At 46.9% G+C, this 25,567-nt stretch overlaps 2 protein-coding genes across 9 annotated transcripts in view; both read right to left on the reverse strand.

Annotated features, from left to right (window-relative positions):
* The window catches only part of LOC136350462 (protein ABHD18), a 142,742-nt gene that overhangs the window by 71,564 nt on the left and 45,611 nt on the right, over positions 1–25,567 (reverse strand). The window lies entirely within an intron of this gene.
* Positions 1–25,567, reverse strand: part of grh (grainy head) — a 60,755-nt gene that overhangs the window by 8,398 nt on the left and 26,790 nt on the right. For 7 of the 8 annotated variants that reach the window (XM_066302168.1, XM_066302169.1, XM_066302167.1 and 4 more), the window contains 5 exons: positions 12,784–13,068; positions 8,162–8,474; positions 7,147–7,842; positions 6,103–6,275; positions 2,206–2,368 (listed from right to left, as the gene is read on the reverse strand). In XM_066302168.1, the coding sequence (XP_066158265.1) occupies positions 2,206–2,368; positions 6,103–6,275; positions 7,147–7,842; positions 8,162–8,474; positions 12,784–13,068 (1,630 nt within the window). The remainder of the gene's footprint in view (positions 1–2,205; positions 2,369–6,102; positions 6,276–7,146; positions 7,843–8,161; positions 8,475–12,783; positions 13,069–25,567) is intronic. The other variant, XM_066302172.1, reaches the window with a different exon arrangement.

The raw sequence follows: 25,567 nt of genomic DNA on the forward strand, positions 1-25,567 counted from the left end.
GCACCATCATATACGTAGGTCATACGAAAGTATGCCGAAGAGAACAAAATACAGAGTCCGTCTCTAGATAATAAAAAGCGAGACGGTACCATGGTACCATCAGGTAAGGAAAGGCGCGACGGAAGGGACCCGGCTGCTAATGAGACGAGACGTCGAGAAGAGGCAAGTGACCGTTTAAATCTCATATTAATTCGTATAAATTATGGAAAGAGCTTGTATAGAGTTATTAAATCGGGGCTCTCAAATAGGCAGAAGCGCCCCGAATTCAAAAGAAATATACGACAAGAAGGTAACAATAAACGAGATATTGAAAACGATATTTTGTGAAATTGAAGCAGCGCAGCGGGTCCTTGAAGGTGGGGATTAATGGCGCGCTTTACTGCACGGATGTGCTAACAAAATCGTTCATTAATTATCGATATGCCCTTATAATCTTGCTTGAAACGGTACCATTAGATAGCTGGTTAGATTGCTTCTTAGATGCTGAAAACACATTTTCAAGAGTAGTAGTTAACAGTTGATCGAGTGTATGTCTCTCGGTATCGACGCCAATAATTTCGCATGATTGATTAAGTGAAATAATCGATTAAATTGATAGCTGCACGAGGCAGTTGAGCGTCGAAGAGTTCGAAACGAAACGCTGAAATAACGGAGACGAGTTTAGTAACGTACTTAGGAGGAATCTCGCCCTCGACATTCGCCCCAGCCCTTCGACGTTCGCATCTCGGTGACGTGCGCGGAGCGAAGCTCGGGGCGAATATCTTGAATAAAGCTGAATTGCGCTTCGCACCATCTCAATCGAACTCCGAGCCCGCGTCTGTTCACGCAAACTTTTGAAACGGGCCCGGTATGCACTCGGGAGAATTACGAGGGCTTCGTGGTGAGTAGTCCCGCCACCGATGTCGGTTTGAACGTCGTCGGGGGCGGGAATATTTTCTCGTGAGCAGATCCTAGAACGTGGAGCATCCTCGGGGAGATTTTTTGTTTTGCCACTCGGGCCCTTTCCCGGTTTCGGGCCGCGTCGACTCGCGACTTGGCGCCGATGCGCAGGCCCACAAGCGAAGGACCGACGTAGGACGGACGTCGCGCCGGATGAGGGCTCCCAAGGCTTAATTAACATAGTTCCATGCGAGGCGAGAATTCTAGAACCCCTTCCCCCCCCCCCCCCCCCTCCCGAGGTCTCGGCAACGGTTTCTTTCAGGACGTCAAAAAATTTGAGATTAATTAAAAGCGAATTATATCTCGACCATCTGAGCCTTAAATAAACAAAAATAAGTGAGTTATTTACATTACTAATGAGTGAGTAAGTTTTTCGAGTCTTGCTAGTCGGTGAGGTGAGATTGGTATTTCATTTATTTGATAATGACATTGCTCCCCAAGCGCTAAACGTATTAATTCAAAATATTATACTTAATTATCAACCGTATATAAGCTTTCGTAGTAATTGGTATAATTAAAAGCAGTTCCATTGAACATGGCCTTAATGATCAAGTATATAATTGTAAATTGTCTTCATTAGAATTGCCGCATTTTATCATAGGAAAGCAACGAATGATCATTACTCATGCCCGTAAGTGGACTCGAATGTCAACGCAGCAAGTTTTTTCGTCAAATTCTTGATCAATAATTGGCTTTCGATGTGAAATGTTTAACTGCTAATTCTTCAAATTTTATAGAAATTCAACGATCCCATCCATACAAATGTATAAGGCGATCTTTTTTAGGAATAAGTTCGTCGATTCTCCTTTTTCGTTGCAAATTCGTTTTTCTGCCGCAGTGTATACAGGGTCGTCAGCGGCAATATCGAGAATTTACTGATTTAAATTTCCTTAACGACTAACTGGTCCTTAATAATATGTTAATTCGGATTTCGACGATTGCGAAACCAGCGTTTTTACATAAAACGAGTTTTCTTTATCAGAAGGTACCACGAACAACAAGATGATTAATGTTCCTTTTTATTCATTCTCATAGTTTATGTATCTGAACGTGTTCGCCAGTCCTGATTTCAAATTTTTCCCATTGAAACGCAAAAAAGGCTCCGAGCTCGTTTTCCGGAACTAGCGGCGAACCCCCTCCGGAGTAATGGCGCGTCGACGCGGACCTCATCCCCACGTCAGTCACATCGCACCCGGAAGCATTTCCCAGCGTCGAGCGCGCGCCTGCGCGCGCACCGACAAATCCATACCAACTAAAATGTCCTACCTTGACGGTCTGGGATTTCAACTGCTTGTCCGGATCTGGAATGTACTCCAAGGTGATTCCATAAAACTGGCCCTTGTTGATATACGTTATCCTGTCATCTTCCCTTCTCTGCGACGTCGATATCGGGGATTCCAGGTGGTACTTGAATCCGTATGGTGAGAATCTGGAACAAAACAGCGACTTTTATAGACATTTCGGCGCGGTGCACGCGTGGTTGCAGCAGGGAGGGCGGTGCGCTAGCGAAGCCGCATCGGGCGTCCTGCGGGCCCTAACGGCGCCGGTCAACCGTCCATTGTTGAGACGACGATTTCCACTTCGGACGTGAAAATGGACAAAGTTCGCGCCGTTCCTATTTACCGCAAGTGTTTGCGTCAACGGCGCGTCACATGCAGGACGTGCATTTTTCGCGGAGCGGCCCTGATTGCCACGGATATTGATGGCTCATAAATCCTAACTTGGCAGTACCCACTGCGATGGGAAAATTAGGGTCATACCGAGAAGGAAATAACAAATTAATAAAATCGAGTTTTTCTCGACATGTGTCGTGGTGGAAAGCGCGATTCTCTCCATTGCGGCGTGAGGATTAATGGACAATTATTCCTTACTGGCTGCCTATCTTGTGCGATCTGCGAAAGGCCCCTCATTTGTGCGCTTTTTTTAGCTGGCCGCCTGGCTTGCCCGATGCGACACTGATGGATTTTCCGATTTGGAGAACACGGGATCTGTCATATACCAAGTTTACGAAATATCAAAAAACAATGTTGATGACGCCGATACCGGTATTTTGTAAACATAGAAAAAACAACAAAAAAATGCGTTGAACCTCTTCGGATCGGGCTGAAATCAATCTGAAATATACTGCGTGACACTGGAGAAGGAACACCCCGTAAAAGTGGTTTTATTTGAATAATTTTTGGTATGCAGGTTTGCACGTGGAAAGGCGAAAAACGATCAGATTTCCAGCCACATTTGTCGACGTATTTACGAGTTATCAGAAATTTTAGGTTTTTTTACCATAAAAACCGCAACAAAATATCAACAATATGGCTGCAAAATATCATTTATTGGTGTACCGAAGTGCCCTTTGTCAGTCAAATATGCCTAGACGCAGAATGCAGTGAAATTTTCATCAACTGAGCGAGTTTGAGAGAGGTCGAATTGATAGATCTACGAGAGACCCGTTGGCCATTTAGGCGAAATCGTCACTAGATTGAACTGTAACGTAAACACTATAGTGAGGTGTTCTTAGGCATGATTCCAAAAACAGGCGGAAGGAGAGGTACTTAACGATCCCGAAGGACTACGGAATACCAAGATCGCCGCCTTCGAGTTTTGGCTCTAAGAGATAGGTTGGTCTCGTCGACGACGCTGGCGGATCAGTGGTTTGCCGAATATGGATGACCCATTGGGATTCGGACCATCGGACACAGGGTGAGAAGTTTTGGACCGATTTCTTACGGTCTTCATCTTGTATCACTCCTCACCTTAAACCACCGTCAAAATCGATTGAGGTAGTGCAGTGCACTCTGAAATGGGATAATATCGTGTTTGGTGACGAATCCAGATTCTGTTTGGGTATGCACGACGATCGGGCAAGAGTAGGGTGAAGACGGGGCGAAAGACTGTATCCTCAGTTTACAACACAGAGGCATGTCCATCAGGCTGTTAGGGTGGCCGTTTGGAGTGCCATTCGATGTGGTAGCAGGTCACCTTTACTTTTCGTTAGAGACAGAAACGACAAATCTAAGAAGTCCTGGAACCTCATCGCGTGCCTTATTCGGAAACTCTCGTTGATCCAGCAAGACAATGCGCGACCACACGTGGCCAGAGTCACTATGGACTTTTATCGACAAGACGCAATCAACTTGCTACCTCGATCTCCAGATCTCTCACCCATTCAACGTGTAGGGGATGTTGTAGGTAGAAGGTTGCGTGATTTACCCCGTCCCCCGCAAACTCCAGCTATGTCACGGTGTCCAGTTGGCCTGGAATGAGATCCCCCAAGAGGACATCAGCGATCACATTAGATCCATGCCTGGAGATGTACAGGAATGCACGAGGCACCGCGGAGGAGCGAGAAAATAATTTTTTTTTTTTTTTGATAATTAAATTTGTTCGATTTTTTTGACGAAGAAACGGAGACGTGCGCATCAAGGATTACCCAAATCGAACCACTTTTACGGGGTGTTCTCTTTTCCGTGTCACGCAGCCCAATTGAAAGTCTGCGAAAAGGGCCCGTTTTTTCCGAAAAAAAAAAAAAAAAAAAAAAAAAAGAAAAAGAAAGAAAAAAAAAAGAAAAAAAGTTTTTTTTTTACCAGATCTCGCGACCCGCACCGCTCCGGAGGCGGCGGCAATGGGGAGCGCACTTAAGGGGGGCACCCTCGGCGGATTCGCATCGGAGTAAAACCGATTGATTGAGCATGAATAAAACACTTCCATAAAAAATGCGGTTTGGAATATTTAAAAGAAGCTAATTGCTGTTCGGTATGCGAAATGTTACAGTTACGAACGTAAAAAAACATTAATATGGAACGTAAAGGAACTCGTTTGATGTTTAAGGTAAAGAAAAAGACAAGTGGAAGAGTTGAATACATGAGACCTGTTGAACCGGAAACATTACAAACCAGGCAGTAATAGTACCTGACACTTAAGACGAATTTTGAAATGTGCAAATGTTTGTTAATGTTCCATGCACCACTTAAGTCGGACAAACTAGTTTTCGGTAGTGGTACGTACGACAGTTTTACCAGGCATATGGCACCTGATATGAAATGGGATAACGTTTACGCTCGTTATGCTACATAGTACACGGGGTCACAGAATATTGTAATTTTTAATGGTCCGCTCATGACAGCTAATGGAATTTAGACTACCTACTTCCGAGAAATTCGACGATGGCACATTCTCACACATACAAAGGGACCTGACACATAGCATAACGGCCAATTATTCGTTTATTTTCAGAAAAGTGAGGCGCAGACGTTTCTCACAATTTCATTTCTTCTAGGAATTTCGACCAGACCAACGAATTATTTTTATTATCGCCGTTCGAACCCGCCTCAAGGCGACACGTTGCGTAGTCGACTTTTATTACGAGACGCGCCAGAAACCTCCTTTTTTCCTAATCGACCCCTGCCTGCGACCGTTCCAGAGTCAGCTTGCGCAGCGTCGTTTCATACAGCGTCGTCGCCCATAACGCGACTCACGTGCTCAAGCGCAAAATCACTCGTTCGCGTCTTGTCAACCCCACGAATTTGGCGCGACGCCGAACGGCCGGCAAGCTCGCCAGACTTGGCACCGCTAGATTTTTCCGCTCTGGACATGCGAGTGCTCCCAAATCGAATCCGTTTCTCTCCGATCGCGACGATCGGGGATGGGCGCAGCGATTACGACAATCACGGCCGGAATCGCCCTCCACCATCCGATAAAGTTTTCCACGATTTCCGGCCGATAAGTTGGGAGCACGCTGTACGCACTGACGACTGGATAAGTTGATGCTAAAAGGAATTTTATCGGCCGATACCATCTCCCGCCCTTCACACAACCACAAGGGAAAAATCGAGGGGGTCAAAGTCTGTAGCGACCGTGCCGGCCACTCTGCTGTGCTACCACGTCTCCGGTGATCAAAACTAAGCGTAATAAACGCATTAGGGCTCGAAAAAAGCCGCCGTTAATTTGCACAGGCAAAGTGATATGACCCAAATGAATCATTTTCTACTTGAACGTGTCGAAAACTGCCAAGTTTGGCCGCACTGAGAGCGACGTTTCTGGCTCGCCCTGTACAATTCTAAGCAGTCCTGGCGCGAAAACTGCGTCGGCGTGTCCGGCGACTAACTCAAACCGATTTAATCCGGACGTTTTACAGGAAAGATCCGTAATAGTTTCAAATATACTCACATCTTTGGAATTTGTATCTTGTCGGCGTCATTTTGCCGCCCAAAATCGTGCCAAGGTCTACTCCGGGTGGTCTGCGATCCAGGGGATTGTGAACTGCTGTTGCTCTTTTGTGACAGCGACAGCGGATCCAACAGCGAGGAGTTGTTTTGGCAGAGCTCCGTGTAGTCGAAGGACTGAAACAACGTCATAGTTAGGTCTCGGGATGGTACCAGATTGACGTCCTAATTTAACGAGACACCCATCCAAGAACGTGTTTATCCACCTCGCAAATATCGTTCGATTATCCGATCGTCCGATTCCGGTATGCGTGGGAACCGGACGGTTTACGTTTTGGCGTCGGCTTTAGCGTATGCGCGAAAGGGAGGCGCAGAAGTCTCGGATCGGCACGTCTTATGCCGTTGAAATCTTTATCCGTGTTTGTTTCGTGTAAGGGGTGTCGTGCAAACCTCGTGATTTTACTTTTAGCGGGGGACTAAACTTCTGAAAAAGAAACTGATCAAACCTAAATCGCAATAACGAGATTTCATTAATTAACTTTGTTTTTTTATAAATTTTTAAGAAAACTATCGTTAGATAATAATTAATGATAGCGGCAATAGGAATGATAATTAACTTGTGGTTTCTCCAAGAGAGAAAAAAAAACGATTAATTAGCCAGCTTTAATCTCGGTGATTAATCGCCCTTGTAAATAAAATCACAGCACCCTGTATATGAACTGACATAAGTTGATCCTGGTTCAATGGCCAATTTGGAATTTACACCTCAACGAGGCATCGAAACGACGATTATACCTCTCGTCAAGCACACTTTCAATACTCAGAAAACTCACCCTCGCATATGCACCTCCTCCAAACGACTCTAACGAGCTCTGGTGGGAACGTACCTTTCAAGGTTCCGCTGGTGCCACCGCTAAATATTGCCATCATCGCCGTACTACCTGCGATTCACATTCAACACCAACACTATCTGATTTATTCACGAATAAAGTGGATAAACTACCGATCTTGAGCGAGAGCTGAAGACATAGGTTTTTCTAGGGCTCACCTGCTGCAGCGTGTTCTGGTCGCGAGGGGTAATAGCGTCGGCCCCGATTCCGCTATCTGGACTCGGTAGATCTACCGTAAGACCAGCGGCAGCTATTACCCCCTTGCCATGATACTGGCTTTGCCTCACATATCGCTCAACAAAGCTAGCAGTCGCACCCCCGCTAGCTACCTCTTCTCCGTAGGCTAGGTGACCTTGCCTGAGCTGACTAGAGTAAATGGGTTCTGGGGTACCTGCCCCCGAGGCAACAGTGGTGAAGTATTCTCGATAATAGGGGTCAGTGGACACAGTGAAGGCGCCAGAGCTGCTGGCTCTGCCGGAAGAAGTTGAGTATATGGTCGCGCCCGATCCGTTTGGACCGTTCCCCATGGTGCTCTGGGTGTATTGGATGTTGTGGTCGCTGTAGGGAGTCGGGGAAGGCGTTCCACTGCCACTGTGACAAGGATTACTCATGGCGGTGAATATCTGCGTCGTGTACATTGCCGGTTTGAGTCCATCCGTGGAGATAAATTCAATGGGGCCCGTGTTGGAGCCGTCAGCCAAAAGACTGCTGTGCGTCGAAGTCGGGGTCCCGTTAATCGATCGGGAGCCGTCTTGAGGGGAATTGAGGCCTCTATGGCTCTCGTCTTTGATCGAATTCACATCTACTACCAAGTCTGCAGGCTGGTTCCCGCCACCAGAGGACACCAGCACCACCTATAACCACCAAGGCACGACGTTAAATGGTCAAATCGACACTCATACAAGACATGCTGCTCTAGGTGGCCCTAGGACTAACCTACTTCAAATCTACCATGCACTATTCTACTCTATTGATTACGGGGTGAAAAAAATCAATGGGGCGCAATATTGACATGAAAAGACGATGACCAGCTCAACAATGGGGAATGTCCAATAATATTGTGTCATTCTCCCAGGGTGTTGGAGGTTTCCGATCCCCATCTAGATTAGATTGATCCCCCTTCACACACAAACACAAGCGTAATAATTAACACAGGTATCACTAAGTTATCACCTTCGGTCGAGATTGCTTTGAGATAATTATAGAACCATCTAGGCTCCCAGAACTGGGCGAGCCGCAGTCCAGCTTCCGGTGATGGCTGAGGTCTTCAGGTTCTCGTTTCACAATCTGCAAATTTTGTCCGGCAGTACCCGCAGGCTGTGCGTACCCAACGTGTTGGTTAATAAATAAACCTTGCAACTCTTGCGAACTCAATTGACTGCCGGTACTCAGGGGCGGAGTCGTCAGTTCTAATCCCGCCCCGCTCACTAATCCATTGGTCGGTTTCAATTGCGACGTTAGGATGCCACCGGCTTGAGAACTCGGTCTGTAACAAATATATTACGTCATTCATCCTTCAAGTGGTGGGGGGAATTCGGTTTATTCAACTTCTGGTATTCTTGCGACTTTGACAACAACTATTGTATTTTACATTCAAGGGTGTGCCCGAGTAAAAGGAGTCCTATGTGGGGTCGTAAATGTATCTCGAGGTGCCCTGTGCTAACAGCTAATGGAAATTTTGAATTAGAAGTAGATTCGGTTTAGCGCCTGGGAACGTTGATTTTTTTCTTAACGCACACAGACACACACACACAGAGGAAATTTTTTGCACGGGCCCTTTGCATTTTCCACGTGCGCAACTTGGCGACGTTACGTCCGATATTCGACGTTTCGATTTTCGGCCGCCGTCATCAGCTTTGCCTCTTCCCACGGGCGCCGGAGTGGATCTTCGCCTTTTTCGTGACCACCACGTGACACGCGTTAAAGTCTAGTTTAGCGAGCGAGAGCCGCCTCCCATTCATCCTTCGGCCGGCGGCCGATAGCCGAAACTCAAAAATTTCGTTGACGAAAATGTAGCCGTTTCTCATGGAACCGTCAACGGACGGAGTTCTCACGTACGGCCACTTGCCTCGCTCGCTTTTACTCAAATTTGGTACCGCTCGAGTGCCTCCCAGATCGAACGACCCCATCGAAAATCGGCGCTGGCGGTACTGCCGGACACTCGAAAGGGCGAGATCTTTCGGTTGACGGGGCATGAAAATGCGGGAGGCTCAAATTGGGGCGCAATAGATTCTGGCTTAATGGCCTCCGCGAGATATGACATAACACGAGCTATAATTTAAACGCATCTCGGGGCGTATCGGGAGCCAAACACAATCTGGATTAAAAATTATATTGCAGTGTCACGCGAAATGAAAACTAGGGGCTTTACGTCACGCGAAGCCCTGATGATGGTTAATTCACGCTGGAGTTAGTTTGGCGGCGTATAGCGGATGTGCTTGAACCCCCACGAATTACGCTCGTATTGAAGAAGATGCAATTTTCTCGCCGTGTAATAAGGCGAAGAGCTCGATATGAGTGTGTGTGTGTGTGTGTGTGTTGCATCCTTCCTAGAGAAATTCGAAGCGATTTCCGAGGGGACAACAGTAGAAAATCCGTAAAATTTCATTGACGACGAAGGGGGCTTCGGAGGCCCCGGAATTAACCGGCGAAATTACCAAACCAAATAGCTGGTCATTAGCCCGAACCGGGAGCAGCGCCGCTTTTTAAACAGCTCAAACGGTTGAACGGTTTAAACGCCCCCATTTGAACCGTCAGGTTTAAACGGTGCCAACGTCGACATTTCGGGAACTTAGATCGAAAACGGCGAACTATCCGCCAGTCCACGACCTGAACGTCTTTAGCTCAATCCACTGGACGTGCGTATTTGTGCCAAGTCAAACACTCATCGATTCGGGTTGCGTCCGATGCAGAGCTGCGCACGAAAAATCTTCCGGGAACCGACTGCGCAGGGACGGGAACGAAAAATAGAGACGTGCAAATTGGCAAATTGATGACGTCCGTCCCTAAAACAATCGCCTAACGGCGAAGAGAAGCGGGCACGCAGGCGTCGGACGTCATGAACGTGCGTGTGATCGTAGTCGCGACAAAGAGCGCAGTTTTCTGAAATGGTCGCACACAAACACCTATGTAAAACCCAGGTGGAAGTTGTAAAGAAAGTGAAAAGAGGAAATAACTCGTAAGAATATCTATCAATACAATCTAGCACAGACTGGTTCATCAGTACCATGAGTCTGATAATCGCGATTACCGCAACCTGCAGACCTGGTCACCTTCACAATGCCGAAGCGCACTACGCGAGTCGTCTAACACGCGCATATAATCGGGGCGTCTGGTACTACTAGGCGATTTTTACTTCCTCTCTTAAATCGGCAATTACTCAATGGGTCTCTCTGGCACTACCCCCCCGGCCTCCTCCCCCCTGTCTTCGCGGCCGGATTTGGTCACGGACGCCGGCGCTCCCCACGGCTCAGCTCCGGAGACGGACGTTCCGCATTTGCTCATCTCGCGTATTTCTCAAAATTCTAACGCGCCATAATCGACACGAAATGAATCGGTGCACGCAAAACGGGCTCATTGCTCATTAGAAATGCCAACCGCCGCCGTTCGGCGTGGCGGCGCGCTTGCGAATATGCGCACATCGACTCTTTTGAATAAATATTTCACACATTCACGATGAGCACTGAATCTATTAAGTGTTGCCTAAAAACTGGTGTCTTATTTACATTTCGCCCCTTTCCGGTCAATAAATCTGGTAGATTGAATAACTCCGCTCTACATTCTTTGTCGCATCGTCGATGAATATTTAAATCTAAAACTAACATTCGCTTTGAATCTCACGTATGGAGGTCTATATAATTTGTAAAGGGTTTCACTTGATGCTATCGGTATCATATTACTATGCAGATTCGAGATAGCGATTTTAATAATAGAGATTAAAATTACATATGTAGGATATTGTGCGGTGCGGAACAGTCGAGGAAGATCCCCAGCCCCTCTGGGAAGTAGGTAAGTCGTAAACAGAGATTTGAATTATAACCATTACGGTCTTTTGAACTATTTTGATTTATCGCCGGATAAAAGTGTTTGCAGTAGTTTTTTTTTTCTAGGGGGCCCTTGGGGTTCTAACGGGATTTCGTCGCAGACGGAGACCGCCTGGGTGCGTTTGCGCGCGGAGGATGCCCGTGAGGTCGGCGGAGAGCCGTTCCAAAAATGTCCCAGAATCGGCGATTTTCAAGCGAGATCGAACGCGTGTCAGCCCCCCCGACGTCGTTAATTTCGGACACGATCGGACCAATTGTCCAGACGCGAGGCTCCTCCTGCATAGCTCAATTTTCCATCCGTCAACCTCCAGGTCCCTCTGCCGGGTTCTGGTGCACCCGAGCGTCGCCCAGGGGCGACTGCTTACCGGGGAAAGGGCAAGGGCGACCTCAGTCTCGCGCCCTGGGCCGTCGCCCAAATTCCGGCTTTCCCTCGGAGCGCGTCGCGTCGGAACGATTTAGGGCTCTTCCGATTTAGTTAAACGGAGCAGTTGCACTCAGTGGTGCTGAATCGAGGAGGGACGCTCAATGATGGGGCCAGAGGCGCGGTACCTCAGGACAGACGTTGCGACGAAGAAAACTTATACTTTCCGTCGGTCGGGACCCGAAGGTGCAAGTCCTCGTACCCCGTACGAGTCATTCCCCGCTCGAGGCTGCGCCGTTATCGTTCCCTGCGCAGGGCCGCAACAAACTTTAAAAAGTAACTCGATACGCAACTCAATACGTAATTCAATATGGAATTTTAACGTGTAATTTCATACGTAATTTAATACGCAACTTCGCAACGTAATTAATTAATACGTCACTGGTACTAGCACGCAAGTTGGGCAGTATTTGCTGCGGCCGGGAGCGCCGCCGCGGCCGCGGAGGCGAGTACCGGGCGCGCTGCCGTGCGAGAACCGAACCGAACGCTCACGGTCCCTTGCGTGTCCCACATGAAATTAACTTGAAATTCATGGTATCGCAGCCCGAAGGAAGGCGAAATGAAAACAAAAAGCGTAGATAAAGCTCGGGCACAAAGCCGGGTAGTACCTAGAGAACACACAATTGAAAATACAAAAATAAATCTCAACGCAAATTATGCAAACGTCTGAGATTCAGCAGCGGCTGTTCAGAAGAATTTTTTACGTTAATCCTATTGTGCCTGCCGTAATATATAGTAAGAAGATACGGCCCAAATGACTATAAATTCTCGGTAGGGACATTTTTATTCTAAAAGAGATTCGCATATATTTTCTGCTTATTTTTCCATCTAACCGTTTGGGTTTCCGCTATGCCCACTCTAAGTTATGGTTATCAAAAGTGGTATAAGAGACGTGGGAGTCTATGCAGCCTACCTATGTATCTATGACGGATATATTTAAGGCAAAATAAATAAATAAGTTTCTTGCATGGTTAACGACGATTATGTTGCTGTGGCTGGCCTGGACTAGCATGCGATGTAATTTATTAAATCTTTGCTAAATTACTCATGAACGCTCGGTATTATTTTTAAAACTTAGGTGCCGCATAAATTAGCTCTTAGGGAGATGCACCGGCGTACGGAGGGGGCGACTTCGGCGGCACAATTCATCAAAACTGAGGCCGACGAGCAAAGGTCGAGACGAACAACAAGTCGAATAAACAAAAGAAAAAACAACGAAAAAAAATCTCAACTCAATACGCGCGGAACCCACATTTTAATCGGGCACCCGCCCCCCAAGAACGCTCCCCCCCTAAGCTACCCGCCGCCGCGCCGCAACCCCCAAAACTTACGGCCAGAGATCAGCTAGTTTATCTTTAGTGTCGGCGGGCAAAGGGGGCAACTTGTAGTACTCGTAGATCAGCCCCATGGTGGCGGTTTGGTCCTCCACGCCACCCCCTATGTTGAGCATCGCAGTGGTGGCGGCCGTTAAAGGATGCTCGTAGTAGGCCCTCCAAGTCTGTTGGTCTTCGGGAGGAGCGGCCCCCTCGGCCAATTCAGCCATACCCCGGGGACCTACCACAGGTAGATCCGTATTGCCCCCTTGAGAGGACGAGTCGCAGTGTTCTTTACGTTTCCTGAAAGCAAAGGGCCTGAGTGAGAGATGGTAAAATAAAGCTGTGAAATGTAAAATGGGCGAAATACGCCGTTCGTTGACTGTCGACGGGCATTTCGCGGGACCCCCGGAGGGCCCAGGCTGACGTGCATCAGCTGAAGTATAAACTGGAGGCTGAATGAAATTTTTGAAGATATTTCACCCGGGTCTCCCGGATAGACGAAGAGGTTCGCAGCCCCGTGCGAGACCCCGAGAAATGCCCGCCGACTCTGGACGTATGTTCAGTAGTTTACGGGAGAATACATTAAGTTAGACCTAAAATTTGCATTTTAATGGACGCATTCCGACCTGGACCCTTCGAGATGATTCGCCGGAGCAAAGGCGAAAATGCGAAAACGTGGTGCTGAGGTGCGCCGATGCGAGAAGACGGAAATCGCCGTGAGCAAAATCGTTTCTACGACCTAAAGAAATTTCGAATTATCTCTAGAAGCGGAAATCGCTGAAGGGTTTCGTGGCATCGTGCGAAACCACGAAGGGATTTTTTTCTTATATCGCACGTTTACGAGCCCTTACGTTCGAATCGCTCGGTGTCATCCACGGACTCATTATGTATGAGAATATAAGCGCTGCCGTGAAGTACGAATAGACCATCTGCCTTCTTCCGACTTGAAGGGGTTGCAAAAGGATGAAGAATTATGCGATCCAATCAATCAATGTCGCAATCTTAAATGTTTAAATACACATTTCGTTAGTTTTTTCACATCACGTTCGGTTGATTTTGCCTCCCCTCGAAAAATCACCAGCAATTAATATCAAGTTTTTATGTCCTTTTAAAAGTAGGTTGCATAAATTTTATTCGATGTAAATGATCGTTTATGCGTAACGTAGAATGCCCCTAGACATTTTTCGCAGAGTTTTGTTGCCGCTTCGCAGAGATTCAAAATTTTCGACATAAGATTAACCTTCAAATATTTGACACAAAATTAACCCTAAAAATTTTTGACGCATAATTAACCTTCAAATTTTTGACATAAAATTAACCCTAAAAATTTTTGACACAGGATTAACCCTAAAATTCTTTGACGCATAACTAACCTTCAAATTTTTGACACAAAATTAACCCTAAAAATTTTTGACACTGGATTAGCCTTCAAATTTTTGATACAGAATCAACCTTCGAAATTTTTTACGAGCAAACCGAGGTAACGCTTACCTTAAAGAAACTTTAACGCTTCAAACGGCAATTTGAGCAATACTAAGGGAGATTTTCAGGTTTTTCAAACAATCAGTTAAGTTGGTTTGAACCCGAGTTGAACCGCATTCGCCTTGAGGAGAGTTTTAACGGTTTCAAATCAATTGGGACTCCCGAAGATTCGCCATGGGCCTAGTCAGGGCGGGCGAGAAATTCCAGCCCCTGATGGGACGTTGACTACAGGAGAGATTTTTTTTATTGTGGTGCGAAAATCATTCTAATTAACGGGGAAAACACTCGGGAATGTCCGCCGTCGCGTCCTTCGACATTCGGGGGCCGATTGTCGTCCGGAGCGGGCTTCTTCGCGCCTGGAACGTCTCCCCATCATGCGCCTTCGCCTCTTGCGAATATCCCCAATCTTGCGATTTTAGCAGCTCACGCGTCTCTCCATCAGATTTACATTGCGCGAGGCCGCAAACAATTTTTTTTCAACATCACGATTTGGTCCGACTCCTTATGCAGCAATAAAAAACGAACGTATGATATTTTATGATCATGAAAGTGCCTAATTGAATATTTTATCCATCACACCTAATGACTTCATTTGCGAAAGCGTCTCTGCTTTCTCAGGGGCCATTCACGTCTTGAAATCATTTTGAAGAACCGTCGATAGTCCCAATCCGACGCGAAGTCTCACAGGTCTCGAGCGTATCCAAATATTAATTTCTCGGCTCGGATGCGGCGAACGTACGGAGAACTCACGGGCAAACCGAAGGACTCGCCCAGGGGGGTGACAAGGGGTCATAACCCTCCGAGCCCAGACCGTTAGTCTATCAAGCAGTTAATCACGGCTCTATTGTTCTTAGGGCTCGAAGGTGCTGATTTTTAATAGGGCCTTTCGCTCGATCGACATTCGTCCCCAAAGCACTTGCGGATTATGCTAAACTGCCTACTGACGCATTCCAAACGTTTCAAGAATATCTAACGCACTGTCATAATCTAACGTGCTCAACAAGATGAAACGGACGAACACAAAGTAGCTGTTCATCGAGAGCATTCCTCTTGTAAAGGTAACAAAGGGAATTATTTTGAATGTGTACATATGTGCACCGAAAAGGTGTAACCCTTTGTATTTGTTCATCTAGAGCAGGTATAAAATATAGGAAGCTGTGATGGAGAGCACGACATTCACCCTTCAACGCACTCAAATATATCAATCATATTATGTACGCATATCACTTGCACCTTTTGTAGTTTTTGAGATTTTGATGACTTAATGACAAGGTGGATAGCGAACGTAACTTAAACAATTTGCATGTGAGATTAAGTTCGTTTTCAGTGCGACTTGCGCCATCCCGACGCCCAGATCGATCGGCAAGCGCCAGGCGAAATGGCCCAATTACTCGGACGGAGTCGGGACGTAATGCGGCTGTTCACTCCCGGAGGGAGGTAAACTGCGGAGCTCGTGACGCGATTGAAAACCTGTATAATTGTGACATGACGCGCGTACTTGAGAAACAACCGAACTTACCGTTCATTGACTAGACACAACAAATTCATAATACATAACTGGTTTACGCGATCAGGTGAATAAAGGATATTATGCCTTTTCAAGTTTGAACTTCAACAGAAAACCTGCTTCATTCATACAATTAACACAGACAAACTCGTTTATTAAGTTCATTCAAAGCTTCTTACAATTTCTGAACGTAGTAATACACACACTATTTGCTTTGATGTAATAATTATATGTATGTGTAGAAACACCATGTGCGATTACATTGCGTTACTGGCTACCTCGAGGTGGCATTCTTGGACGAGTAACACACTAGAAATCTGCGAATAAATTGACATTTCTGCGCAGGTTAGGGCTCAGGAACAGTCGTTGGGGCAGTTTCCTTCGCGAGTGAGACCTTGAGGTTTTCGCTTTTCGCAAAGCGACGAGCCGCGGCGAGTCGCCGAGCCATAAGCGATGCCCAGTTTGAGGCCGACCTGCGCAATCGATGTCTCACGCGGAATCCACTTTCCGGGAGAAAAAAAACAGAAGCTAATGTTCCCGGGAGATAATCGCGAGAACGCGGCTGATTCGGGGGCATGCACGATTCGAGCCAGAATTGGAGCCATCTTTCGAGGAGTAACTTTCAAGCATCGACGCAAATCGAACTTGAAGCGCACAGTCAATTAAGGAAACTTGCAGGCGACTGCCGGAAAATTGATTTAATTGCATAATAATGCGTTTTAACGAACGATCGAGGCCCTCGCCCGAGTCATACGCAGCCATTTTTGGAGAAATATTGCGCTTATGAAGGGCGAAGCTGGGACGGTGCTCCGACGCGCGGAAGGGAAATGGCCATTCCCTGACGTCATGTCGGCTCGCCGCACGCCCTCTCTTAGTGCATTTTCGCGAATCGGCCGCACCCTGCGTAGGAGCCAAGCCGTGTTGCCGCGTCCGATTTCCCATTCAGCGGCGACGTTTTCGGCTCAATTACCGCCGTTCGGCGCTATCACCAAACTACGGGGTGGCGTCTGCGCTCGTGTCACCGGACCCCCATGGCGGTCGCGAGTCGGTCGGAAAAATCCGCGCATTCCCTCGTCTAGAAGCGGACGGGGTTTCTGTGCGAGCGCGGTGTCTAGAGAAGGAAGTGAGTAGGGAGGAAGCACGCGAAAGAGGGTGGAATAATTTAAAAAAATTGGGAAAAAAATTATTTAAAAAAAATTGTTAAGAAAAAAATATAAAAAAAAAATTATTTAAAAAAAGTTATTAAAAAAAATTAAAAAAAACAAAATTATTAAAAAAAAAATATTTATTTTTTTTTTTAATGGAAAAAGGGACCAAGGAGACCTCCTGACTCATTGGGAGAAAAAGGAAAGTTTCGACGTCGACAATTAGCAACCATTCACCAGGAACCTTCGCTGCGAACCGAAAAATGCGGCTCATTAGCTGCGATGATTATTAACCAATTAAAACGGTATTAAAGCTTGGAAATCCCCCTCACAACTGAAACACATATTAAATATAAATATGAAACATGAGAACCCTTATCCGCTCATGAAATTTCATAAACACGCTAATTAAATCTTAATATGCAGCAGCGAAGCCTACACACAAAATATCCCCGTCGAAATTAACATATTTATGAAAATAAAGCGTTTCGTTTCGATCAGCGATTTAAATCAGATCAGTTGACATTTTAAACGATTAAACATTATAGTTTAGATCTAGTGGAATGTCTTTTAGATATATTAGCGAAAGTTGCTTTAAAATGACAAATAGCCGCGCACTATAGCGAAATAAATCACATTCTTAAATTGAAGCAGGCCACACCCTGGTAATTAAAAAAATAAACCTCCGAGTATATTCCGTATTTTAACTTAGGGAAATTTAACGCCTTTAGTCATAGTTAAAGATATTCGAACGATCAAACAACTACCAATGACATGAATATATTATGTGATTTAATGCACGCAGTTGTGTAATAGCGCCCATTCCGAAAGTCGTCAGAAAATCTGAAATTCGCCGTAAATTCACGTCGCGCGCATTATTAAAAATGGGGCGAGAGACGACGTTCCAGTTCAGGGCGGGTCGCGCGAACAAAGCGGTCGAGAGATTCTCCCCCGAATGTCCCTTGCGCGCCCCGCTTCCCGCGTCGCGGTTGCTCCCCGGTTGATTAAATCAAAATTCATTTCCCGAGTTTCCCTCCCCCTCACGGACACCATCGGGCGCGAAATCCGAACGCATCAACCTCCGTATCGAAGCCGATTTCGTAACTTGGAGGGCGACGGCGTGTTTGATTAGAACCGAAGAAAAAACCAAGATTAACGTCCTCGGACCAGCCCACCACCTGACAATGACGAGACTTTCCAGTTTGAACATGCAGTTTGGCGATTCCTGCATTTTAATCACCTGCCGATTTTAACCCGTCGATGCGTCCAGGTTTTTATCGTTCGAGGCAGTTATCCCGCGGTTCTCGCCCGACGATGCCCCCGGGGGGCGAAACTCGGCCGACCGCCCGCCCTCCCGGTTTTCGCGACGCCGGGACGGAGCTGTTGCTCTGCGGAACGACGTTCGCGACCAAATTCTAGATTCCGAGCGGGAAATCGGTCGGAGGGTTCATCTGTCCGGCGACGGGGACACCTTCGGAAACCAGTTTCCCGAAGGTTGCGTTAATTCAAACATCACCGAAATAGTGTCGTAAAAGTTGCATGCTAAGGCGCTGAACTGTTCGCTGCTGCAATAGATTTGCAATAAAAACGGAATCAAAAGACCAAAGGGGCATATTTTACTTAGCAGTAAGTGGCTGAAAATAGCAATAAAACCGTGCGTCGTCAACTTTGTTGATCGTGATGGCTTAAAGAAATAGACATTAAGTGGCATGAAATATTTCATTTATGTTAGTACCGTAAAACGCAGCAAATAGCCCGAAAGGGAACTACGCGTACTCTGAAAGAGCTCCGGGCGAACGAGTACTATAAATGCTTACGTTTGAGCGCGATAAATACTCGGTAACGGCCGAAGTTGAGAGGTACCGAAGAGCCACTGGGGGTGGGCCTTCAATGGACAGCGCGGTCGAACGCGGGAAAAATGGGTGGCGAGGGACAAAAGGGGGACAGCGGAAAATTAAAGTGACGAAGGGCGCCGGCGGCGGGGCGTGCAGAAGCTCCACGATTAGGCGCGGGGGAAGACGGGGAGGGAATCTGAAATTAGGAATCGTGGAAAAAACAAGCGAGTAATAATGGAACGAAAAGCGCTCGGCGCTGACGCGAGACGTGGGGTAAGCCTGAGGACGGCGTTGCGCGTTAGAAACGTAAGTAATAACGCAAAAACCGCACGTGAGACTGTCGAGCGTGGCCCGAACGAACAATAAATAATCAACTGCTCCAATTTGAATAAACACACCTTTTATCAGAAATCACCGACTTTACATAACGCAACTATTAAGAATCCGGTGCTTTGTCATTTTTGGAAAAAATCTCACAATATAATAATTGCAAAACCAACTTGGGTAATTATATGCTTTAAATATTACAAATGTTCATAATAAAAGTCCATTTATGCCTGTGTAATATGGAACAACGCCGGTAACTCATAAATAGCGTAATCTAGAAAAATGGGGAGACCGCGGTAAAACTATTAGCGTGCCGGTAATTTTTAAATACAAATTCTGTACTGCTACCGTAATGCTAATTGATTATGGTAAATGTAAATGCAGTTGAGGCTTATGGGAGACGAAAAGAAAGCCAACGCATTTGTGCAATTGCAAATCATAGACTTTAATTAAACATTATGTTATAATAAACGCGTGTATTGGATCATATTTAACTTCTGGTTCTTGCAGGTACCATAAATTAATGTCACTGAGTCATTGTGTCTAAAAAGCGGTCGATATCGCGAAGCCGCGAGCGACACGCTCCCCGTGCGTTAGGTGGAAGCAAGTCGACCGCCCGGCACCCTTCGATTCCAACCCTGCAAGCCGGGGCGACTCCCTCTTTCCCTCCCATTCCCTCCTCCCCCCCGTCTCTCCCCCTCTCCCCCACTCGCCCTTCCGGGAAATCGCCGCTGCCGAAGCATCCGAATATCTGGAAGCGCACCTGCGAACCAGTTCCAGCCGTCGAACCGGACGGCAGTGGCAGAACCATGACAAAAAAAAGACAGAATATGACAAGACCCGAACCTCTTACGGCCTATCGCTGTCCGCCGATTAATCGTCGAGCAGCACCCCGTTTGTTGGTTTTGCGCCGACGTTCCTAATTGCCTTTAATAAAGCCGTGCATTAAAGTGAAGCAATTTAAGAGCTGAGCGTTAAAGTGGATCTTAATGAACGAATCTTAATAAGGATCTTAAAAAAAAAATTTTGTTTTTTTTGCTAATTACCGAAGGGCTAATGGAAGGAGAGGCCGAGAAGAATGCTGTCGGAGAGGGTGAGAGGGGCCACGGTCCACTCCCGTTCGGAAAGAGCGCGCGCGCGCGCGCGCAGCAGCGAATTAATTGCGCCTTTTCTCCGCTCGTTCTTCGCATTTTTTTCTGTTTCTTCTTGCGTTTCCCCTCGCACAAGGCGCCGAGGATGCGGACATGAAAGCGCAGAAACGACAACTTACTTGCTTCAAGTAACGTGTGTCCCCGGCCAATTTAGCTTTGTCCATTGCGCCCAGGAATATGGGTTACAGAAATAACAACCACGAGTTGTTTTTACGCGCCTAAGCAATCCTATAGAATTATACCATTATCTCTCAATCTTATTTCACTGAGTGATTTATACAAATTGCCCGTGTAGCTGCAAATTATCCGAGGTGTTTGCAAGAGCATATTAATGCATAGACATAGTCGGTGTGTTGCCGTAAAATACACACGTCCTAAATTTGGGTAATTATCCCCCTGAGCTGGCGGTGTTTGGAAATGGGGCCGTTTTCTGGCTTGTTGCTACGTGCACCTAGAACGTCGCCGCGCAAAGGCTCGCGTTTGCACAACGCTGACCCTCAGTGATAATCTACGGCCTCGGCCGAATGCGTCGAGCACCCTGTTCGTCTTATGATCAGAGAAAGATTATGATAAAAAAATTAATATCATTAAAAAATACGTATTTTGTCAAGAAAGTGCGCAAACAAATAGAACAAAATTTATAGCTGTGAGGGTTAGTGCACCGAGTGAAAACAAAGAATTTCGTTTTTTTGCTTGTGATTTCTCCCTGAACAGCGTGAATCTGAATTTCGCCGTGAACGCATCTTTGGCGTTAAGGTGAATTTGTATTTTTTCAAATTAACTTTCATCGTTTCCCGTGAACAAAGCCCTAAACGAGCGAACTGAGTCTGCAAAAAAGAGCGCAAATCCACGTTACGTCCGAGCAGACCACTCTCGAGTGAAAATTGCCTGGGACTTGAAAATTTCTCGCGGGGCTGCGCAGTAAAGAGCATGCCGTGAGCTTACTGCGCAGCCCCACGAGAAAATTTCTGGGAACTAACCTGAACTAACCCGAAACCGACCAAGACGCTTCGGGCAACTGGGACCTACGCCGATCGACCGAAGTCAGGTCGAAAACGCGCGACTTCAAAACGCGAAGGTCGAAAATTGATCGGGGCCCCCGTCGGAAGGCCGAAAGAAAACACCTTTCCAACTCTCTGCCGACTTTTCAACGGAAGGTGGAGAAACAGCTCCTGCCAGGACGGCGAGGAGACGTCGCAACGACGTTGGCTTGAAAGGGGGCGAAGCTGGAAAACGGCCTCTTTGCCCACAAAAACCAACACGAAGTCGCGCCACATCTGGGCCCCGAAATGCGGGAATTTACCAAAGGAAGATCGATCGAATATCACTCGGTCACGTGAGCCCATCGGGCGAATAAAACTGAATCATATTCAGTAGAAATTCATCGTTTTTAGAGAGCAAACATCTCACGAACACCTGAAATTACCAATCCTCCATAATCATCATTTTTATCGTCAAACGGATGTTTGGAACCCCCGGAGGTACTCGCATCAGGTGACGCAAAGGCGAGGAACGGAACCCGGATTTATGCCGTGACTGCCATAAAACGCAGTGGCGGCGGCGCGAGGGTGTGGGGGCGCACGGCGTGTTCGGTGGCGGGCAAATTGGCGATTCGCGAATCCCGCAAAGCGCAGAAATGCCTTGGAATCGGCCCTTGCACCGTCGATGTCGGACCTCGTTGGCGACGCGAACGCGGGGGCGACCACGTTGTCAAGGGGGCAACGCGGCACGCCACAAACCGATGCGCGGAGTGAGGTGGTTCGAGGAAAATCACATCCCTCTTCTGGAACGGCCCGCGCAGACCCCCGATTTGAACCCCGTCGACCGCTCGCGCAGTCTGTTAAAGGGAGAAACGCGAAAGCCTAAAATATGCTCGAAAAATCATTTAAAAAGCGTGTTGCAGCAAGAATGGAAAGCGCTTTTCTCGGACAAGTGTAGAAAGCCTGCGGACACCGCTCTAGTTGAGGCTGAGGGTGGTGCCACAAAATATTTATTTATTTATTTTTTTTATTTATATAAAAACTTGTACCTTCCGCTATAAAAAAAAAGGTTTGATTAGGATTCGCCTAGTAGGGAACCGGATACCTGCTGCCGATGGGGGGTGCTCAGTACATTTGGCCAAGGCCGCACGTTAAAGTTCCCGCGTTGCGCGAGAAGCGACACGATCGGCAGCCCCCTTGGAACCAGGCCCGAACTATCCATGACGCGATTGACAATGCCCACGGCTTCAATGGAAAAAGAGCAGCGAAACCCATAGAATTGATACCTACACCGGTTCCTTTAAATTCAAATATCTGCACAGGACTCTGAGGCTGAACGCTGTTATGAAATCTATAGTTTAGTCTTTATTGTATTAACTCGACTAACCGGTTTGCGATTCTTTCACTTAAATGTATCAAAGAACGGTTAAAATTCGGTTGACGCCAGGGGACCTAAACCAAAGTGTAAAATTAAATCGAGAAAAGGTCCAAAAAGCCATAACTTCGTGAGTAGCATCGCTAATCCCTGGTATCAAATATTCAAGGGAATATAAAGGCGAATGTTCTTTTTATGGTAATTCCTCCAGATAACAAGGCAAATAATTTTGATATGCCATATACATTGAAATACAGAAACTGCGTATGAAAGCCTTCAGATTATGCACACTGCTGCGCTCGGTAGATAGCTGCAAAAGACAAATTCAAGCATAATTAAGATGAACGTCTAATTAAGCTTGGGATGTCGCATAGCACTTAATCTAATTACAAAGTAGATCGGATCAAACGGCCTGGAATTTTATTTTTTTAGTCAACATAAAACATTATCTAGAAAATTATCTACGCTCCTCTAATGACATGGCTCTGAAATACGGTTTATACCAAGATTCACATGATGGAAGGCTGCGTGGTATCCGCCGATATCTCTCTAACGATCGAAGGGAGACACTTGCCGCCGTAGAAACGATCGAATTCAGAGTGATGCATTAGATTCAAAGTCGAAAGCGCGCAAACGCCTCCCCCCTCCACCCCTCGCAGGAAATACAGGGTGTCCTTATAACCGTCCGGACGCGCATGTCGCAGTTTCATCCCGCAGGCGACCTCTAGGGGCGTACCTCCGAGCTTCCGTTGTTAGATGTCAAAAACCGGTGACGTTCCCGTGCATTAATAAAGAGTACGAATCTTTCAAAGTCGTTATTGATAGTTCGCTTGGATACGAAGTCGCTCAGAGGAAACGGTCCTTTTGGCGCTCCGCCCAGGTGCCAGCTGCGCCTAGCCTCCAGGCGCTAGATCAAAAGCAGCCACTTTCGCACTCTCGGTGACGCAACTTTCAGTCTCGCCCAAGGGGAAACTCTTCTGGGAGCTATCGGTCGTTTTCGGGAAAACGCACAGGTATTTTTTCGGAACTTTTTCGAGTCGCCTCGTACGTCCCATCGACCTTAATCAACTTTTTACGGTTGGCCGTCGAAGACCAAAAGGCGACCTTTCGGGCTACGAAAGACATATGGAGATTATGTCCGCCGCGAAAATCTTATGATCGTTTAAAGTCGGATCCTGATTTTTTTTTTCTTTAACATCGCGAGCATTTTCTCACGCGTCCTTCTTCGTGCGGACGGTCGTCGCCTCCAGTCCTCCTCCACCACTCCCGGGCTTCGTGCCTCCCGTCGTTTCCCCAAGTTGAGCCGTTCGAGGGCGGCCGGTTCAGTAGCGGAAAAAAATCCATAAAATAATCTTCGCCTCGGACGTGGGGCTCAACGCCAAAAAAAAGGGCGAGAGGGGAGGTAGCTGGGTGACCGATCCTCGATGGGGGCGAGGTGTCGCAGGCCGGCCGTCGTCGCGTCGAAGTTAAGGAAAGTCGGCTCCTCCGCGGGGCCCCAAGGTGACCCAAAAGGCATCGAATGTCGAGGATTGGAAATCCTGGTGTGTACACAATCGTGGGAACGCAAGTTCAAATATCATCAGTAGTTTATTGCCGCCATTTTAAAAAATACCTTAACACTGAAAGAGAGAACGAGCTCTATCTAGTAAATAAGAATTTATGAGAATTAATGCTTTGACGCACCTACGGGCCAATGGCCAATAATTAAACTGCGGGGACTGTATTCCATTCAATACACTCATACAAAAATGACGTATGTTAAAACATTAACGTAATTAATTACAATTCCTACTAGAGGAAGTCTGTGGCATAATTCAAAGCTGTGTTATGCTAATTTGGTGTCATTATGAATCTCTGTTGCAGGGAGATTATGGGAAATTTATACGTTCCTTGGTGCAAAAGGGAGATATACAGGGTGTTTCGTACGAGCACGTAAAAACAATCAGGGGGCGAATCGGTGGCCGATGAAGAAAACAAAAGTTCTCGCGAACGTACTTGGGGCTGTTTTCGCTTGAATACCGGGTGCTCGCTCCTTCCGGCGTTAACGAAAGTTGAGGAGCGTGAAAACGATTAAAGCAATAAATTTGATTTCGTCGGTGGCACCCCGTCGACGCGACTCTGTACAATTTTCGACGGAACGTGCGGCGCGCCGCTGCCTTTTTTGAACGCCGAACAATTTTCCGACCGCGCCGCATTCCCGCCAGAAGCTCCGCCGGCGATTTTTCGTCACGTCAACCGTTTCCGCCGGGAAAAAAATCGCAGTTATCTGCCTTCGTTCCCCGATCGTCCCGTACGTCAGACGGGCGGCGGAACGGGGCCGCGTTCGTATCACCTTTTCCTCTTGAACTCGTCCACGGCTTCGCCCCCCGAATTTCCGACGTGCCATCGCGAAGCACTCCGCTCGGGCCGGAGTCGACGGCACTACGGCGGACACTCCGGGCGGACGCGCGAACGTCCGTTTTTCCTGCTCTAAACGTAGGAGTAATGATCACATCACGTGAAAATAATTAGGTAATTAATAAGCGAGTTTTTCCGTACCACCGACTCCTGACGGCCTTCCACGGTGGTGCTCGAACGAAAAACGCGCGGGGATCTACAGGGCTTCGTAAATCAACGGCGTCGCCGGTATTATCTAACTAATGATAGGTGGCAGCATAATCGCCGGGCAATAAATTACAAAATTCATTATGAAGGACTGAGCCAGGGGAAAAATAAAGGAGGCAAAAAATGGTTCAGCAACCAGTCTCTCGATTGGGAAAAATAACATACCTAAAGCGTTAAATATATCTTTCCAATTAAAATACTAAATCGTGGCTGAGTTAGTTCCATGCTAATGAACTATTATTTTAATACCCAGTTTAGAGCAATTTAGAATATATTTCAATTTTATATGTAGATACTGGCTTGAATTAATGTCACGTTTTTTTCCAGCCTGCGTACGTTGAGCGGATTATTTTCTTCAGCAAAGGCGTTTCCTCATGGGAACCATAGACGCCT

This window comes from Euwallacea fornicatus, chromosome 3, assembly GCF_040115645.1.
Source record: "Euwallacea fornicatus isolate EFF26 chromosome 3, ASM4011564v1, whole genome shotgun sequence".
NCBI lineage: Eukaryota > Metazoa > Arthropoda > Insecta > Coleoptera > Curculionidae > Euwallacea > Euwallacea fornicatus.